This window comes from Aptenodytes patagonicus, chromosome 1 (genome assembly GCF_965638725.1).
Source record: "Aptenodytes patagonicus chromosome 1, bAptPat1.pri.cur, whole genome shotgun sequence".
In the NCBI taxonomy this organism is placed as follows: Eukaryota; Metazoa; Chordata; class Aves; order Sphenisciformes; family Spheniscidae; genus Aptenodytes; species Aptenodytes patagonicus.
Window position 1 is genome coordinate 188,859,970 of NC_134949.1, and position 21,371 is coordinate 188,881,340.

At 40.1% G+C, this 21,371-nt stretch overlaps 1 protein-coding gene across 1 annotated transcript in view; it reads right to left on the reverse strand.

The window, feature by feature from the left end:
- TDRD3 (tudor domain containing 3) overlaps positions 1-20,309 on the reverse strand; it is a 121,038-nt gene extending 100,729 nt beyond the window's left edge. The window contains exon 1 of the mRNA XM_076363119.1: positions 20,108-20,309. Coding sequence (XP_076219234.1) covers positions 20,108-20,148 — 41 coding nt within the window. The 5' untranslated portion in view covers positions 20,149-20,309. The remainder of the gene's footprint in view (positions 1-20,107) is intronic.
- Positions 20,310-21,371: the final 1,062 nt, after the last annotated feature.

Below are 21,371 nucleotides of genomic sequence, written 5' to 3' on the forward strand. Positions count from 1 at the left end.
AAAATTATGCCACCCTTAAGATTTTTTTTTTTTTGTTATTGTTGTTAGGATATTGTCATCAGAGTATCCAAGTGAACAACATGAAATAATTAAACCTGCCTTCAAGGGCTTCTGTAAGGTGAGATGACATTACCCTCCTTTCACAATATGGAATTAAGCACAGTTAGATTTTAATTAAAAGCGTCAAAAAGACAAGCATTAACTTTGAATGCCCTGCTTGAAACAACTACACTTTTTTTTGTCTGAGTAGTTAGCATTTTCATACGAATATAGAGGTATGTATATGAATGTACGAGTCATAAGCTCTGCACTTCTGAAAATCCTGACTCCAGGCTTTCCTCATCGTTCTGCTTCCATCCCTAGTCAGAATTCCCACCTTTTCACTTCGCAGCCTTCTCTATCTGATGCAAAGCAGTCTTCTCTCAATCACTGTCCAAAAATAAGGAGATAGTCAACAAAGTGTTACAGAGAGACTCAATAACATCTACGGGGAGGCAGGTAAAGAGTACTTTGGTAAGTATGCTCAGACAAAGCAACTTGGCATCTGGCTTGACATTTCTCTATTCTGGCAACATGTATTTTATTAATGTCATGATGTCAGATATACATGCTACAAAATTTCCTCATGACCTTAAAGATTCAGAAATATTTTTGATACAGCACAGCTCTTTAATTCAGACTGAACACAGGAGAATATTTTTGATATAATCAACTAAAGAGTTTAAATAGAAGGCATTTCCCTTTTCCCCTCTCTATATTCCACTGACAAGCTGTAAATGCCTACCTAAACAACTCAGTAAGGGCTTCTGTCTTGCTGTACACTCAGACTATGCTTATCCTTTATAGCGAACTATTTATTTTGTCTTTACAGATTTAAGGATCTAGCCAATGTCTGCTCAAAAATAAAATAAAAAAAAATATGTTCCTCATGAGACCATTTTCACATCCCTCTCCACAAACATGACTATACCCATCTCTTTGACATTACTGATAACTCTTTGAAAGATCAGGAGTCACTGCCTGTACTTGGCAAGACTATTACACTGTTTACTCCTGAGAAGTTAAGAGAAGTTAATGGTATGACAACAGAAAATTTGGCTTTCAGGAAGACTGGTCAAATAGCCATATGATTCACAGTGCTGATCTCATAAAGTTGTTCTGTCCATACAAATTTGATCAAAGAACTCCCTTTTTACTCACAGACTCTTTCCTGAACCAGCCATCATCTCATTCTTCCACAGCCAGTACAAACCCTGTACTATGCATTTTGCCTAACTTCACATGTGTAATCACACACCCGTATCTCCTCTGAAGTTTGATTGATGGATAGATATAACTCCTGATCTCCATGCTAACAACTGCAGTCACAAACTTCAGTGTGAAGTCTCACCTCACAGTAAACTGTATAGTAACACACACATCACAAAGTATTCTTGATATGAATTAAATTGATGCATTCTGCTCGTAAGGCTGAAAATTTTAATGGGTCTGAATTAACTGAACTCCAGCTCCATCTTCTAGAGGCAACACTGACAACATATCATCAAAACTTATACAACGTTAAGTACAAGTGTATTCACAGCTCCACCTATGTTTACAAGTGAGGTGAGATGGGCTAATTTGTGAGCGAGCCACAGGGTGTACAGGGGTGTTGTACAGGCACTATGACTTGAGGTGTTCAGCTCCAGCCATCAGCCGCATTTACACACTGCAGCTTTCCCTTGACCAAAAAAAATCTCTTTAAACTGCTCATATGACTGAAAACTGCAAGTTTCAGTACGAAGAAATCCAAAAGACTCAGACAAAAAAGGGTGCCAGAAGTGAAATATAAGGATGAAGAACAAAGCCAGAAAAAAATTACTAAATAAGTAAACTTCTCTCTGCTTTTTTTTTTTACTATCACTTCAACCGAGACCACTTGGTTTTCTACAGTCTGATGTTCTTTCAGCAGTATTCAGAAAGGATATCCAGAAAGAATGGAGCAACATGAAGTCTGTCTTTTTTGTCATAAACAGGTAACTAGTATGATAGCCATTTTGTCAGATAACTTGCTGCTTTTAAATGCTTTTCTCTCCTTTTCTCCTCTTTTTTTGTTTTTTTTCTCTTCTTGCTTTAGAGTTATTTGACTGGAGTTAATATGTTAGCAAATGTGGAAACACGGTAACAGTAGACCCATGTTCTTGTTATCTATTTAGTGTATTGCAGATTAATTGAAACTTAGAATTACCTGCAATTCTGTCATCCTTCATTAATACCTCCCCCCTTGCCGACTTCAGGTCCTGTTTTCCTTACAAGTTTCACAGACAGTTAAATTCCAGTCTCCTTCCATCTGAAGTATTAAAAGTGTACCTTAGTACACACCTGCTCTTGATCTCTGCCAGGTAAGGGAGGAGGTGGTAGCGAGCAAAACTAACACGTCAGGATAAATAAGTTAAATTCACAACTTCTGCTTTCTGATTCCCAGGGAGAAGGGAACAACATGACTAACTTAGAGTTAGGACAAGTCATGGTGCCTCATCACAGAGTGGGGAAAAAAGTAAAATTTGCAAAGCAACGCTTAAGACCATCGTCTTCCTTATTTTGAAGACAGTGCCTCAAATCAAGATAAGATTCACCGAAACGTCCGTTTTCTATGAAGAGAATCTTCTTCAAAAATTACTCTCTTATGCTGTGCAGGATAATTATCTGCCGATAACCATACAATCCTATAAACTAAATCACAAGAGAAGAACAACCCTCTCAGCCATTTTTATTTTGGACAAATTCTGATAAGATCCTTTCTGCACCTGTTGAAATTTTATCTACCTCACAAGTCTTTCAGCAAATGGTCACTTCCAACCGGTCTTGAATGATGAGCTTTGTTTCTGCTTCTAAAGACATGAAGGGATTAAAAACACTTTACCGCAGCTGCACATTTTCCTAGTAAAGAATAACTGCAGTGAATAATTGTACAACAAATAACACGGTGCACAAAAATTAGAATTCAAATCATAGCACTGCACGAACATTAGCATCTCTCCACAGTTTCAGGGCTACGTATCCGAGCCTTGGTTGATTCCTTCTGTTGAAGTTGCTCCAAATGTTAAAATACACAGAGAGACAAAGGAGGAAAAAAAAAAAAAAAACCAAACAAAAAAACCACAAAAAAACCCCACCAGACTGACTCACCAAGCCTAAGGGGTAATTTGCCCGAGATGCTGAGGCAACTCTAAAGAAAGTTTGATTATTTATAAAACGTGGAATGGCATCAAAGAAGAAAGACTATTTCACCACAGTGTGTATTACGGATTCACAGACAAAGCACTCTCCCGCAGGAGGCAGAATACATGGTTCAAATCCCCAGGGCCTGAGCTGGTATCCCTTTCACCTATACTGAAACACTCTAGCTGCTGAATTAACAAGCATAAGGAAGAGATGGACACTTTTGCCAAATTTCTCCTCCCTCCTTTTGTATTCAATACTTGGAAAAAGCAAACACTTCACAGATTAAATAGATAAACCAATTCACATGAAGTCTAGTTTCTTCATTTTTGTTTCAGCAAACAAATCCAAAAGTTTTTAAAATGCAGTTGAATTCAATCACCCTTTAAAAACAATGATTATATATTATGCAGTCTGTCCAGCAGCCCTGTCATACCAATGAATTCTAATCACGCAGGCCAATTTCAGCCAAATTTGACAGAGAAACAGAGGTCTCAAAGACGCTGAGTCCCCCTAAGTTTCACAGAAATCGGCTGCCGGGTAGAAGCAAGACATACAAATTAGCAGTTGCATTGTAGAAAAGGGAAACAGAACTTGGCTCTCATCCATTTCGAGCAGCAGCAATCAAGTGGTCAATTGAAGCACTCGCCTAGCTCCAAACCAGCCATAACACATGCTGGTGCTTGCCAAACAGAGAGGGACGTGAGAGGAAGCCAAACGTGTTCTGGGGTAGGACAGACCACGAGAAGGAAATGAAGGCATGATAGTACACAGGCATTAGAGAGCACTGAGGGCACTGCAGCAGGAGTCAAAGGGGAAAGTTTACAATAATGAGTTTAGTTTTAGGAGTGGAGGGCACAAGCCTGAAGACAACCACACATTTCAGATTTCCATAGCTCTCAAAAGCTTCTTTTCAGCTTGTTTTTCATTCCATCAATAGAGTCAAGTAATCATATGATGCTATGACTCAAAACCAGACTACTTAAGTTTCTTTAATGCAAGTTACTTAAAGTTTATGCCCTAATATGCCAATTAAGAAACAGTGAAATCAAGTGTGCGTCACACCATTTAGGAAGTAATATTAAGCTAAACAGTACAGAGTGAAATAAACACCTGCATTCCGTAGAAAAATATAATTCACAGTATATGATGGGGTCAGGACTCCAGTGGATGCAGGCAGACAAGCAAGAACCAGCTGAGATAAGACATCTCAAGAAATAACCACCTCTCAGCTGAGTAGTAGTAACCGATGACACTCTTCATCTGCCAAGTAATAAAACAGGTGTATCATCTTCACAGAGAGAGACGGCATGACGAAGCTAAACCTTTTTATTCTGCATGCTTAATGACATAGGAACACACCCACATCCAGTCACCAAGTCTCACAGAAGCCTGTGCAAATCAAGCCCTACCTCTTGCAACTACAAATGACTCTTCACGCTCTTAGACTCGCTCTTCTACCCAAACTCACAAGTACATGAAGGGCTAAAAGGCACCACCCAAAGGCCACACTCTTGCAATTTTGAAACTTGCATGTAATTTAACAGCTTATTAAGCTAAAAAGAATGCATGATAATTAACTTGGGGGGGGGGGCAGGGGGTTGAATAATACCACACCTGCATCACACCACATTTTCTCAGTCATTTGGTACTTTCCTCTATAATGACAGAGATTGAATGATACATATCTACAAGGTATTTCCCTTCATTTTCCTCTTCCTCCTTGTCTTCATCAGATCACTTCTTTTCCTAAACTCTCCCTCCTTTCAGGATCTTCTGTCTGCCCTTCTTTATTTAACAGTAACAAAGCAGATCAAACATGCAGAACACCTTTCTTTTGAAGATTAACTACACAGAATAGGCTTCTTCACCATGAAAAAGACTGAAGAAGGGTTTTAACATATCTATATGGTCGCAAGTGACATTAAAGAGATAAAAAGGGATTGGTTATTCGCTGTCTCTAAATTAGCAAGTGGGAAATTCAGCAAACTTAGAAAAAGGGTGCATCATAGAGCTTATAAAGTTGGTATTCACTATTCTGTGGCTGCTAAAATTTTACACAGGTTCAAAAAACAACTGCACAGATCCATGCAGAAGAAATTAATCAGAAGTCTATTTAATAGAAAGGAAATGTCGAGCTGAGGAAATTGCTGAAAAAACAATAGTTAAAAGCTGGGGAAAGATTCCAAGACATCATCTCTGCATATTTGTCTCACTCTCAGGCTTCTCTACAGACATCAGTTATTGGACTTGATTAGAGACACAGAACTGGGACAGAGACTTTGATCAACACAGCAAAGGACAGCGCAAGATCATCCACTGTAGAGACTGAGCAAGGAAAGATGTGCACGGGGAATAGAATGATTTCAGTTTCTTGGCTCTGTAGCGAAGTTAACTCAAAATACCACTTCCGCATAAAATGAAGAGATCTTTCATCTTTCGTGTTAGTCTCCAGTTCATAAATTTGAGAAATCAGAAGTTTAAGTAGCTGCCAGACCAAAAAATGCATTCTAGTAATGGTTCATATTAAGTACTTACTTTCTATATATCACATTTTCTATAATGTAGTACTACATTAGTTTTTTCACTACACATCAGCATAGCTTGTGCTAGCATAAGCATGTCAAAATTAAACGAACATAACCACTTTATAGTTTAAGAGATGCAGAACTTTTCATCAAGAAAAACAGAACTAATTTTATTTTTTCTTTTGGGGAGGGAGGGTACAGGAGATGACATGCTAGTAAAAACTGAACTATGTAAGAAGCACCACCATAGCAGTTCCTTGGCCAAAAGGAACATCACAGAGCTCAAAGGTAAGCACCGAGCCATACCCCTTGCAACCATTGAGGTTGGGAAGTGGCTGGACAAAAAGCAGCTCTGTGGGTTCATGGTGAAGAACAATTTGAACACAAACCAGTGTGCCTGCACAGTGATAGAGACTAACAACATACTGGGCTGCATTAGCAAGACTGTAGCCAGCAAATCAAGAGACCTGATTATTCCCCTCCTCCCAGTACAAAGCCACATCTAAAATATCGTGTCCAGTTTTGTGGGTCCCCATTACGAGAGAAGACCGACAAACTGAAGACGGGCCATTACAATGTTTCGGGGGCTGGAGCCCATCTCATAGGAGGAGAAGCTGAGAGCGCCATTTGGTTTGTCAAGTTTGTTCAGCCTGAAGAAGAGCAGGCCAAAGGAGACACTCATTCCCTTCCCCCCGCCCCCACTATCTGGAGGTGGTTTAAGGAGACAAAACCAATTCTGAGAGGTGTGGAGTGCAATGATAAAGTGCAAGAGAGACAGGCTGAAACATGGGAAATCGCAACTGGACATAAGGGAGAGAAAAATTTTCCCAAAGAGTGGCTAAGCACTGGAGCAGGACACCTTGAAGACATTCAAAGCTCAACTAGACAAGGCCTTCAGCAAGCTGATCTAACTTCAGAGTTAGCCCTGCTTTGAGCAAGGGCTGGGACTGGGATGGCTCCTCCAGAAGTCGTCCAAGCGAACTTTTTTTTTAAATGATGTTTTGAGTATCTCAAAGCAAAACCTAGCATCTTTATGAGAATTAATTCCCAAAAATGGTTTCTCAAAGGCATATTTTGTGCATTTTTTTCCAGTAAGGATACTTAAAAGTTGACTTATTGAGACTGGAATACGTAACATATAATATTCACACATATAAGTAACAAATATAAATTTGACCATTTTTAATCACCTTATTTAGCTTATCAACTGTACTCATGAAGGAGACGATTAGTATTTCTCAATTCAAGCTTTAAAATCTCACTTTATTACAACACAGAAACAGCACTGAACCATAAAACTACCAAATGAAACTTGGAAATATTATTAATTGGTATTTTGTTATTAAAGCATGTCTTCCATACCAGTGTCAAAGACCTGGACTACTTCTGCTTCAAGACACTTTGTATTCATTTCGGAAATAATAGATGCTTAACATCCCCAGTGTCTGCTGACTCACACAGCAAGATGCTAAGCAAATGCCTTCAGTTTTATTTGAAATATTTAAACCAGAATTTTATCACCAACACAAAGTCCCCAAGAATAGCTGCTGTAGTGGGTACTGTTCTTACAGAATTGGTTCTAGTGCCCCAACTAAAAAAACGTTAACTTTTGAAGACAACCCACGCTATCAAAATTGACAAAAACAAACAGACAAAGAAGTTACAGCCTGCTCAGAAGACAAGGATGAGAGAGGAGTACTCACTACTGAAACAAAGAAGAATATGTTCTAACTGAAAATGCCAAGCAGAAAATAATTTCTTTTACAGCTGTGGTCATCAATGCTTAAAATACACACATCTTTATTACTGTTATTGCAAAATTTTAACTCAGCATAGCAATTTTTCTGCATAGGGAAAAGTTATTTTCAACCCTGCAGAAGTGGCAGGAGGTTTCTTTTTATTCTACTTTATGCTAAAAATAGCCATTTCTACAGACCTTTAAAACTAGATTTACAGCATATTTACAAAAAAACCCACTCAAAATAAGAAGTGTAAAGGCATGCACACTCGTGCAATGTAAAAGAACACGCACTAAAACTAAGACGTGTTTACAATTAATTTGAAAAGCTCTACAGCTACAGAGACTCATATATTTCTAAAACTAAAAAACACTACTGCATCTGTTAAAGAGCTTCCAAGAATTATTTCCAAGTTGCAGCTCATCAGCTGCACATGAGCTACAGAAGTCTCATTCAACCACAGACCTACAGACAAGTATAGGTCTGTAAGAAGTATGAAGGTGATCAGCCAAACTACTGCAAAACCAAGTTAGGTATCCATAAGTGCAGTTTGAACATGCAACCAGGAGCGTACTTTTCTTGATAGTATTTTTTATTAAAATGCTTGTAGCTATAGCAGCAAAGTTTTACTAGAGTAAAAACTTTTTCAAAGTTCGTAAGAATTAAAAGACCAGTTTGCACAAGAGAAAACCTGCATTGCACTTCACCGCTACCGCTATAAACAAAGCACAAAAAAGAAACACAGTGAGACATCAAATGATGTTCCCTTTTCGTATGGTTTACTCAAACATTCTTTGAAATAACGGGTAAAAATCAGGTGTCCAAGTAGTTCCTTCACTACTAGGCTTTATTTTCATATTCTCTGGTTTAATTAATATTTTCAATTTAATATTTTAGCATTGCAGGCTCAGGAAAAGGAAGGATTTAAATTAAGGGCTCTAACACTCAAGAGATTCATCTAACCTCCCAGCCAGCCAATGCATAACAGGAGAGCAACACACGGTCTTTATTCTCCGTGTTTTGGTTTTTTTTTTTTTTTCAATGATACTCTAACTCAAGCTTTCACTTCCTTTCCTCCCTAAGTCAGCCACAGATACGTTTCATCTGACAGAAAATTACTTTTTTCTGGTCAGCCAGTAACTGGGGAGGGGGGAGAGAGGAGAAGGGGGGAAGTCAGTTATTACTAACTGTGATTGGAAGATAAAAATTGTGTTATTAACTTGAGAATCAAACAACAATGGAACACTAATTATTCTGCACAGAAAACAAAAAAAATAAAATTACAAACTCAAACCTAAAGAAGAAACTGGAAAACATTTAAGAGTGGAATTCTGCAGTTATAATGCACTAAGTTCATCTCTCTAATGCTATAGCATGAAGAAAATATGATCATAGCTAGAACATAACAGCAATTACTATTCTAGACTTTTTCCATTTCTTCATGTTATTATCATATGGCAACATGGTTAGGTTAGGAACTGAAATGTAAACTAAGAAAACAGAAGAGACAGTGAGTAATGAAAATGATTAGAGAGATGTTTCCTCTTCCCTTCCCTTCCCCATTCCCAAATTTAGAGAAAATTACATACTGGTAAACCTTTAGCAGCATTGTCCAAGGAAATCTTTTTCCATCTCAAAAACCACATAACAGACAATCTTTTTGCCTAAGTGTCCAAGATCATCATATGCATCAATCATGAATTTCTGTAATAGGTATCTATCAAGGTTGAAAACTTGGTGGATTAACAAAACTCAACACCTCAAGCATAAAAAACACTCCAATTTCTTGTTTCCTCATTTGCTCATTCCACAGTGGTTTTCTCCAGTTTAGCCAATTCTTCAAAAGGAAACGCTGAAATGTATGCAAGAAAAGTTTCAGGCCAATTTGACAGTGAGAGACTTCATCAGCCATTAAAAAAATAAATAAATTAAAATTGTTACATACTTAACTTTATTTAAGGACACAAAAATGGTTTGAAATCATTATATGCTACATATTCAAAAACAATTTTAACTATTAAACAAACCCAAACTGGTTTAGCTTAAAATACTAAGTATACACATTGATGCATACACTTCCTTCATTTACTCTGCTTTTCATAGTTACAAACAAATTTGATATAATTTTGTATCAAAAATAGATAAAACATTGCAGATAGCACTCAAGTGAAAAGTTGCAGAGGAATTTGGCAAGTACTTGCCACAAGGCAGAACTCCAACAGGTTTCTTAGACTAGCTGAACGGCAACTCTCAAGTCTATCAATAATTTTATGTGTATTACACAGATGTACATGTATATTTTATCTGAATTAAAAAACACAACCCTGAAAAAGTTTTTAAAACCAAGAATCATGACTGTGCTCATTATACAATCAGTTTTGAAAGAAAAGCAGCTTGATGGATCATATTTTTTACATAAGGATCCTCTCAGCATTCCTGAGCAGCTCATCACTTCAACACAAAATACGCCTCATTCAGAAATCACTACTCTGCAGTCAGAACCAGACCCTTGAAAATCATCCACCTTCTCTTCAGCTCCTTCGCGGACTTTTGTCCCCTTGCACTCTCTTCCAAATAACAGTTAAATTAAAACCTTAGCACTTGCAAGTAATTTCAACTATAAAACAGAAAGTGTTCTAAGAAGTTGAAAAGTGTAATGCTTCATTAGTGTTACCATTCTAGAAAGTAATTGAGAATTCAGCATCTCTGCTTTGTATTTAAAACTGTCTTGGATACAGGATCACAGTTTAGCAAATAAAAATGTACGTACTTGGAACCTCCTAGTAAACTTAACTGCCCTGATGCCTTTTAAAGTCTCCCCCACTCCCACTGTACAATGACCCTAACAGTAATTAAGGTAACATCAACCAAAAGAAAGAAGTGTAAATGTGCTTCCATAATAAATGGTAATTTCTATTTCTATTGTTCTAGCAAGCAATACTACATAACAAGATGATCTAGTTGTTGAAAGCTGTATTTTCCCCATTCAGTATACTGCCATCAATATCAGAGCTAAATAAGTGATTTCATATCTTCATAAAATGGGAAAATAATGTTATTAATGCACTTGGTAAGGGTCCTGGATAGCATATGCTTTTAGCCCGTGTTTTAATGGTATATCCTGATTTACATCTATATAAGTATTTAAATATCAAGATAACAACATACTGTATTTTACAACAGTAAAAGAATGTAACAGAGTGAAACTTCAGCAGATTGCAAAAAAAATGTTAACATGAGTCTCTACAACCACTTAATAGAAGAGATTTAGTGATAAGTACACACACTGTTATCTGGCAGTAATAGCTGTGATGCAAAAATATCAAACTTTTCCAGGTAACACACAGAGATGTGCCTAAGATAACCTCACTAACTCCAAACTTTGATAAGATAAGCTTTCACCAAGCAGCACTGCTGTAATACAGCAGATGCTAGAAACAGCCCCTGCAGTCAGAAAGCATTGGACAAGAGCTCTTGCATGCTTTGCTCCTTGAGAAGATTTGCTACTCCATGATTCATAACAGGCCACAGCAATTCGACATACTAAAGTCACAACAATGAGGAGGGTTTTCTTTCTTCATCTAATGAAATTCTCCCCCCCCCCCGGTACAAGCTGTGAATACTGTTTCTTACTCACATTTCCCCAGGAAAATGTTGGCAGCCACCCTAAAGCGTTAAACCGAACACAAATATTCTAAGGCTGGGGCCATGCCAAAGGCACAGCTGCCACGCCACTGAGAGTATCTTGAAGCTGTCTGAACACACATGGCTTTTCCTCCTCTGGCTTTCCTCAACAGCTCTTTTTCAGGCATGATACAGCAAAAGAAGCTCCTAGCCGTTCCTGGAGCACTATGAGACAAACAACAGGAAAGAAGCAGCCAGTCTTGACCACGCTCCCCCGACATGTGCACTCTGTCAAAGAAGCGATTTCAGCAGTCTGTTCTCTGACTCAGAGTAAGTATTCGCTTGCTGTCAGTTAAGGCCATCACTCCCATTTCTAGTACCTGTGCTGCCTTTCTCAAAGTGAAGAGCGCAAAATGATGCCAATGTGAGAATGCCCATCATGCTTCAATTAATTACTAATCTTACAAAGATTATTTAAACCAGTAACTTTCTTTTTCCTTAAATGTGTGAAGCAGCTCTCTCAAAGGTTGTACATCAGTCCTAGAGCTGTCCAGTCGTCTTAAATTCTGACACCTCACAGCTATGCGTTACATTAAGTACATAAAATGTGATGAGAAACATTCACATACCATTCATCCCCCAGAAAAGCCTTTCCTTCTTTCTGTCAGCTGTATTAGAATTGTTATTAGAATTAAATATCCTCCTTTTGCTCTAAAGTAGTAGAAAATGTACTACTCCTGAAAATATGAACAATATGCACAGCTTGGACAATCAGTCTTAAATTTATTTTAATTATATTATTATGACTATCACAGAATAAGCAATCTATTAAAAAATTAACCAATGTATAGGATATTTAAAATCCAATGTTTCTAAGCGTAATTCTAAGTTAAGCTTCGGGACAACTTCATACTTCTACATACTCCTACATGTATTATTTACATTAAGCTGTATTTTATCCAGCAGTAACACTTATGTAAAATATGCACATATAAAAACCTACTGAATATCAGCTTGTTATCAGTATGAATGACAACAGCACCTCACTCCAAAATCACCAGCTACCCTCCCACCAGCTTGCTGCTCAGGGATTCAGGGTCTGAGGAGTGTGAGCACACAGAGACTGAAGAGAGAAAAACCATCTGCTCAAGAGTCTCATAACATGATTTCAGAATGCAAAATCTTTGCAAAGGGCTTTCTCCTTAGACCTGGTTCATCTATATCCAACATCTACTCCAAATGCCTCAAATTTCCACTTTCTAGAAGGTACAGCCTTTCTGACTAATAATTTAAATCTCCAGGAACACACAAGTTTAAAATACACCTACTTTTACTTTTGCTCAAATTGTAAGAGATACTGACCATCAGGAAAATGTATACTTCCTAAACACCCTGCTGCTTTTATTAACTCACTCTTCTATTGGCAAGTTCATTTGGGTTTGTTGGAAAGGGCAAATAATAATCAAACATGCTGCTATTGCATGCTGCTGAAGTCCTTCTCTCAAATCCCTACCAAAATCACCTTTTTACATGCTCCGCTTACAGTATCTTTAGAAGCAAAATTTGTGGGAGGGAAGAGGTAAATCAGCCCGAAGTGGTCAATCACAATCGCGTAACAACCTCCACCCATTCACCATGTTTAGGTGATGATATCAATTAGCTTACCAATAAACAAATTGATAGAAAATATTATGAAACTCAGCAGACATCTCCATCTCGGAGATAATGTGCACTGTTCAATACAAGGTCAGTCAAAGACCATGGGGACAAAAAGGGGCAGAAAGAAGGAAACAACTACATCATTGAGTCAAACACATTAAGTGACACTTGTCCTAATAAGGAATTTGCATCTCAAAGACGGCAAAGCCTATGAATTGTAAGGCTAAGGAAATAACTTCTAAAACAAGACTAAATACCTTCGAAATCTCCAAGGACTCCCAAAAGGAGACTAGCTACAGAAAGCCTACACACTCCTGCAGAACTTATTGGTTGGAGAGAACCAACCTGAGATGTACTATATCAAGAAAACTAAGGCCATTGAAAAGGTGGTTGTTAAAAAAAGTTCTGTAACAATTTAAAGGACTCTCAGCCTTAGATGTGTTGCAAGTAGACTAAGCTTTTTTTCCTCTCTTTTTTTTTTCCCTTTGTTGAGTAAAGGGTTCAGAGTAGCAATATCTTCCCTCTAAGTTGCAACAATTTTATAAATCAAGGACATCTCATACTAGTGCTTCAGCTTCCTAGGAGATCATTCAGAGAAACCAGCAGGTGAAGTCTGTGTCCCCAAAGATGATGCATAAATCAATCTGAGATCTGGCATAACAAGACAAGAGAAGGAAAAGTCTCTCCCAGCAACTAAGGAAAACCTGGAGGCTGAGCCACAGTAAGGCAGTGGAAATCACAGCTGAGACTGAGTGCATAGGGAACTGTCACACTTGCTTTGTCTTTTCTCTCTGTCCTGTTTCCAACAGTCCTATTTGTTTCTCTTCAAATTCCCACTCCCTCTTCCCCCACCTCCAATCAAGAGGAGAAAATCCCTTCTTCAGCAGAACTACAGTGTGAAGACACTTATCTACAACTTGAAAATAAGAACATAAACGTTGCTTTTACTTATGCAGTCTAGGTCTATCTAACACAGTTCCCTTTTTTCCAAGGGTGGACAGAAGCAGATGGTTCAGGTAAAGAATGTAAAACACAGCAAATATCTAGAAGTATCTGGAATAATTCCTAACTTTCAGCCGTTTTAGAGCTGGTAGTCCAACTCCACTGTAAAGTTCAGTATTTGGTGCATCTATCCCTACCTGACTTTGTCTAATTACAATTTTAACCCACTTACATTTTTCTGCCCTACAATATCATGTGGCAATTAAGTTCCACAATTTAATTACACATTGCTTGAAAAGCTACTTTAGTTTTCATCAGGTAGCAGGTTTAATTCACTGGGTAGCCCAATTCTTGTCTTAAAAAAAGTAGCTATTCTTACTTTTTAGTCATGATCTACGGATTTTATAGACCTCTATCACCTCTCCTCTTATTGTTCTGTTTTCCAGACTGAAGATCTTCATCTTTCCAGCACAGAGGATCTTCCACACCTCTCATCCACTCTTTCACTGTCTATGAAACCTTTGCTGTGCCAGGGTGATTACATCAATGCACACTGTTAATGATTTGGACACACCATTGACATACATAATGTCCTAACAATTATTTTATTCTTTGTGAACAATTCCCAACAGCTTTCCAACCACTGCCCTTTTCTGAGTAAGTAACATTAGCAAATTTAGAGCTCATCCCTGAGTAGATAGGTTTGCATTATTTTCCCCTGCATGAGCATCATTTGGCATTCACCAAAACCAAACTACATTTGTATGTGAAAGCACTGGGCCATGGTATCATAAGATTTTGCTGCAACTACCCCATCAGATTAGATTTTACCAATCCTCATGTATCAACAAACTGCTATGGTGCCACAACACTATAATTCCTTAAGATTATTTTTCAATATGATGAACCCCTAGATCCCAGCAGAAATCTACTGGTAACATTTTTCCATCATGAAGCAATCATTGATTTATCTAGTTTCTCATCTTTTAACCAACTGTACTAATCCACAGGATAACCTTTTATCCTTGGCAAATAAGGAATTGGTTGAGGTCCTTGGTCAAATATTTTACCCATTTTCAAACCAGTCTGCTACTAGCTTTGGTAAGTGCTCTCTAATTCTAGTGTTGCAGCATTCAGTGAGCAATAAACTTGCAGGATTTGGTGAGTAAGAGTTCTACTTTCATCTTATGTACTGCCTGCAGATTACATAAACCTCACTAAGTTCTCTCCCTTCAGTTTTCTCTTCTGCAAATTGAGGGGTTTCAAAGATATTAGTCCCCTACGTCCTTCCATCTCCTTATTTTAGCTATCCTTCTTTGTACCTTTTTAAACTATTAATTATAGCCCTAAATCAGTTTCTTGTAAAAGTTGGGACAATTCCATCTGGTATCAGTAATTTGTTACCACCTAGCATCTTCTTTAAAAAAAAAAGTTTAAAAAAAAAAAGCATCTGTATTAGTTTCTTGGGCTTGTTTCCCTTAACAGAAGGTAAAATGCTGGACCTTTTCTGCTCCTCAGAGTGAAAATGACAAAGTATTCAGGTTCTAACTACCCATTATTCGTGATCCAGCAAGAATGCAAGCCAATCAGACCATCCAGTAAAGCACATACCTGAACAAACAAAAAATGCAATGATGCGGCATTTTGTTTTGTACTGGCACTTTGAGATTTCACGGCACCAACCAAACTTCACAAAATGGCGTACATCACAAAAGGAGTATCAAGAACCCCAAAACAGATGCATCTCTCCTGTGAATCACTGTGTTATCCCTGTGTCTAAGGAACATCTTGTATCCAGCCTGGGCTTGCTCTGTACATAGGGACCAATTTCACCTGAGCTTTCCAAAGACGTTTCAGTGGAACAGCAAAAGAACATGTAGGAAAAGCAGATCATCTTGCGGGATCCTGGAACTGACCACTTTGCCAAATTCCTGCTGTACTCTTAGAAAGAGGTGTTACGATTCACCCCTGTGAGCACTTCCCTGCGTTTCCAGGCACGTACCTGCTTGTGCTTTAGAGCTTGGACCACATCACATGATTAGTCCTACAGGAGAACAAGTTTGAACACACCAGCCTTAAATCTCAAGTTATCCAGTATGCAGTGCATTACTTGCTGAAATACCTAAAACTCAGTTTAAAAGTTTGGTATACACCAACTACATAGTTTTCACTTACAAAGTACATAAAACCAAAATGACACTGATATAAGGGTTTTCTCATGGATTACTAAGCAGTATTCTTTTGTTTCCAAACAACCAGTACAATTCCAATTCCTATTCATCTCTGGGAATGGCTGTTCATAGTCGGAACATTGTTTACATAATCTTCAAAATATGTGAAGTTTTACAAGACTATATATTTTTGCCGTAGACTTACTAATTTTTATGGCATCACACACTGCAATAAGAAAATCTGTACTACTTGACAAGGAACTCACATGTACATTTATCCGTACTAAGAAATTCTTTAGTTTGCATGTCTTGCTTTCCCACATTCAGAGATCAATCAGGCACCAAACCAGAGATCTGTGGGACCACAGGCTAAACCTGCTGTAGGACACGGCATATTGTCCATTTTTGACAATGTATAGGCATTTCCATGTAATAAATTCCCAAGTTCTGCAAAGATCTAGGACACTGAAGAGGTCCTGGCTTGTCATATTCTCTTGTGAAATGCCACCTGGGAGACTTCCAAAAAAACCAAAAAATTCTGTTGCAAGCCAGTGAGAGGTGTTCTGTGATTTATTGTTTACATAAGGAGGATGTATTCTGCAGTCCTTCTGGACTTCACTTCTACTAAGAAAACTGGATTCAATAACTCAGGTTCCATTAAGGTCTGTATTTTAATGGGAACGCTGGAAAACTGGTTCCAAAATTCATGAATGTAACTATAACAATACAAAAACGTAATTTTCTCCGCCCCTTAGCCTTCCTCCTCATAAGTGTCTGGTAATTAAATAAAAAGTTAACACAGAACTTCTGTTCCAAGACAGAGTATCTTTTTCACTGCAACATAATATAAACATACCTTATCTCATCTCTAAAGTAGGAGCCAATACCTCATTCCAAGGTACAGTGTAGTGCGTAATGAAAGAACTAGCCTCAAAAAATCCATACTTTTAAAGACAGCTGCAAGGACATCTCTTCAGAAAAACTACAAGTCTGCACACAGACTACAGGGGTCTTTTATCCATTTTCATGAAACACCACCACCAAAAAAAAAAAAAAAAAAAAAGAGATTCTCAGCTTTAGCTGTTACATTTCCTAGGCAGGGTAACTTCATCTTTCAAAAGTGGATAAAAACGTAATTGCTATACTGAAACAAGCTTAAAAGGCAAACATTACAAATTTCCAGGCAATTTTACAACAGATGACTCTCTTACAATACCTAGTGGAAAAAAATATATATATTACTACTACTATATTATATTAACTACACCATTACTGCTTTACTTGAAAAATAACTTTACTTTGTATTCAGAATCATAAAAAATAAAAACTAATTGCAGAAATTCTCATAAATGTCTATATTAACTCTTATCTTTAAAGATTTAAGAAAGTTATAGTAAAATCCAACCAGTACAGGCAGTATCTTACAAGCTAGCAGATTCGCAACTATGAAAGAACAACAGTTTCTTACTTGGTTTGAAACGCCAAGCAGTGCTTCTGCAGTTTAAGTGGGGACAGATTTTAACGTATAAACTCAGCTTCGTGTTTGTACTAGAAAACATACCATTTTGACATGAGGTGACAGCAACACTGGCAACCAATTTTTGGTACAGAACACGATTTAACCACCAGTGTAGTCAAGTGTAGTCAGAAATATACTACATTAAATACCACTGAAGGCTTACTCATATGTCTAGTAAATAACTTTAAGATCTACTAATAATATGAGAAAAGTCGTAAGCATGAAAGCAACAGCAAAACAGTTAAAAGCATGGATATCTGTTATTTTTTATTTTTTTAAAGTGCATGAACATTTAGCTAAACAAGATTTCTGAAGCATTATTTCTTTTTCCACTCCACCTCACATTCCTCAAGAGTATATGCATTTATTTCCCCCTCTTCCATACTACCCTTTCCAATGCAACTAGGTCAAGGCAAAATTCCAGTGGACCTGATAATCAGCGCACTACTTGCCCGATCGTCTTTCAGTCTCTGTCTTTGGCTCACACCCTGCAGTATTGCAAGAGTAACAAGTGTTTATAGCCATTCAAAAGTACATGCCCCCAAGGAGAGAGCCAAGCACTGCGGAATAACAGATCGTTTCAGAGGCACCTCACATTTGTACTGCCAAAACCTTAAAGCCATTTACCAACGGCACTCACTCAACTGACAAAGTTGTAAAACAACTAACAATTGAAAACTGTGTGATAAAATTTTGAATAGGCAATAGAAAGCAAGAAAAAAACCCTATGAAAATAAAAATTACTTTTACAGAAAGCTTTCTCCTTTTCTGAGAGGAATAAGTATGGAAGAGGAGGGGGGTAAGTTCTAAGTTACAGTCAAAACTTCCCTTTAAATACGCTACTGTTATGAAAATTAGCATAAATAGTTATGATTCTTTCCATTCACTGATAGTCAGAATCACAGGACTGTGCACTCTGGAACCGCTTAGAACAGTATTTTTGAAACAGACCTAAAGACACTGATTTTCTCAATTTGGTTAGTATTATCACAAAGTAACGCTGTAAAAGCTAGATAAACACAGTATAGCCAGCTGGTCAAAAGAGGTGATTATCCCGCTGCATTCAGCATTGGTGCAGCTTCACCTGGAGTACTGTGTGCGGTTCTGGGCCCCACAATTTAAGAAGGATGTGAAGGTCCTTGAATGCGTCCAGAGGAGGGCAACAAAGCCGGTGAAAGGGCTGGAAGAAGTGTTCTATAAGGAGCAGGTAAGGACTTTGGGCTTGTCTAGTTTGGAGGAAAGGAGGCTGAGAGGGTACCTCACTGCTCTCTACAGCTGGGGGAGTGGAGAGGGAGGTGCTGATCTCTTCTCCCTCCTATCCAGTGATAGGACACATGGAATGGCTCAAAGCTGCACCAGGGGAGGTTTAGACTGGACATTAGGAAGCATTTCTTTACTAAAAGGGTGGTCAAACACCGGAACAAGCTTCCTAAAGAGGTGGTTGATGCCCCAAGGCTGTCAGTGTTTAAGAGGCATTTGGACAATGCCCTTAACAACATGCTTTAGCTTTTGGTCAGCCCTGAATTGCTCAGGCAGTTGGACTTGATGATCGCTGTAGGTCCCTTCCAACTGAAATAGTTTATTCTATTCTAAACCATATGACATCTGTCTTAATCTTTTACAACTTAGTCATACATGAAATCACAATCCAGGAGAACCACTAAGTTAAACAGCAGAATAGAAATATCCCCAAAATGCCATTGGAAATAACAATGCTTCTGGTAATTTGAGTTTTTCCTCAATTACAACCAAAGTAAGTTGCTTTGTGTTTTGGTAGTTAGCATTGAGTTTTTGTTTTGGTGAAAGACTTGTAAGTAAAAAAAAAAAGACTAAATGTTGACTAATAAGAGAATTACTTTGATCAATTAAAAAAAAAAAAAATCAACTTCCAGACAACAGTGCCAAAACACCTCTAGGCAGCAAATGAGATACAGAGTTTGCACTTGGTATTTGAAAAGCACAACTCATTGAAACACATTGTTCCAAAACAGATATGGTGTGCCCAACAATTAGGACTGACTAGAAAACATGAATACCCGGGTTCAAGCCTTATGTGTGTATTTACCCTACTTTAACTCCACTTTTTCCATCTTATCTTCCTTGCTGAAAAGGAACGCAATGTAATTCAAAACAATAAAACTACCGGCAAGTCCCAGGCCTCCTGGCATTTGCTATCGCCGACACCCAGCCGAGGCAGGCCTCGGGGAAAGGCAGTCAGGAGAAGGGGAGGCAGGCAGGCCGCAGCGCAGCCTCTGCCGGACCCCGCCGCTGCTCAGGCCCACCGGCCCCCGCAGGCCCCTGGGGAGGCTCACGGCTCCGCCGGCGGGCGGCTTGCCTCGGGAGCGGGGCCGGGGGGCGCCCCTCTCCGCCGGGCCACTAAGAGGGGCCGAGAGCTGCTCCCCGCGACGAGCACAAGACGCTCCGGGCACAGGCCCCCAGTACACGGGCGGGGGCGGCACCCCCTTCCCGTGGACACCGCGACTGGCTCCAACCCGGAGCTCGGGCCGGGGGGGGGGAGGTCCCCTCACCGCTGCACTCTTCAAAAGCAGGAGAAACCCCTAAACCCCGCACCGCTGCTCGGAATTACCCGCAAAGAGGTACTTGCCCCCGGCCGTGGCCGGTGGCCTGCTCCCCAGAGGATGGTGGTCAGGCTCCGGCAAGGCCTGGCGGCCCGGCCCCGGCGGCAGGGCGGGCCGCGGTGCAGCCGAGGACGCCCCCACTTACCAGCCCGACTGGGAGAGCGCCGATCTCGTCCTGTCGGCCATGGCGCCTCCTGCCGCCGTTCACCCACAGAACTTCGGGGCGCCGGGGCCGGGCCGGCGCAGAGCCGCCGGGCGCTGCGGGGAGCCCCGGCGCTCGGAGGAGGGACGCGAGGCCCGCTCGTTCCCCCGCCCCTCGGCCCTCTCCGGGCGCTCGGCCCGGCCAGCTCTCCGGCGGGGGAGGGAGGGAGAGAGGGGAGCGGAAGGAAGGAAGGAAGGAAGGGGTGGAGGCGGCGCAGGGAGAGACGAACAAAGCCGGCGACCGGCTGCTACGGGGATGAGGAAGGCGGCAGGGGAGGGGGTCTCGCTGCGTGCCTGGAAGCCGCTGCAGCCATGGCGGAGAAGGGAAAGAATGAGGGCAGAGGAGGAGGCGGCGGCGGTGGTGGTGGTGGTGGTGCCGCCGCCGCGGGGCTGGGAGGCGGTGGAGAGCGGGCCCTGCCTGCCTGTAGCCCCTGGGCTCCCTCAGGCCGGGCCCGCCCCGGCCTCGCTGCGGAGGGCTTTACACAGCCCCCTGACGGGCGTCTACCGCCCTGGAGCGTTGGCGGTGGCCAGCGGCCTGCCTCCTTGTAGTAGTGGAAAGAGTTTATTTTAAACGCATTTCATCTATAAGTAATATTATTGCTAATAACGTTGTGTAGGAAAGGAGTCTTTTCGATGCCCTCAAAGCCGGTGTTGGGGATGAGAAGGGAGTTTTTAGCAGTTAAGAGTGACGAGGTGTAAAAGGCTGTTCCTGTGTTTCTTTAATGTCTTTTTTTTTTTTTTTTTTTTAATGCTTTGCCCTAGAATGCTGGGCACTGACACGAACATTCAGTTTTGTGACCTGCCTTTTTAATGGGAATTATACTTTAAACGAATGGCACTATTTCATTGTTGCTGTTTTAACTGCTCAGTTACCTCAGACGGGGCGAGAGTGCTGTCCTCCCGTTTCCTCTGCATTCCGGAGTTCAGAGAAACTGCCAGAAGGTGAACATGCGCGGGTCAGGAGTTAAGAAAATGCCTACCCGAGTCTTGGAGCTCAGAGTTTCTGCCTGCAGGTGAGGGCAGCTACCTTCCAGAAGACACTGACAATTCGCCTTAGTCAGCCACCTCCAGCTGCTTCTGTAACCAATCGGTGCCAAATGTTAATTCTTTTTTACTGCGCTAAGGTTTCAAAACCTGGCTACCCGGTCTGTTTATCTGCTAAAGATGCACTTTTCTTTGTGGGTCATTCTCATCCTTGGGATATTTCA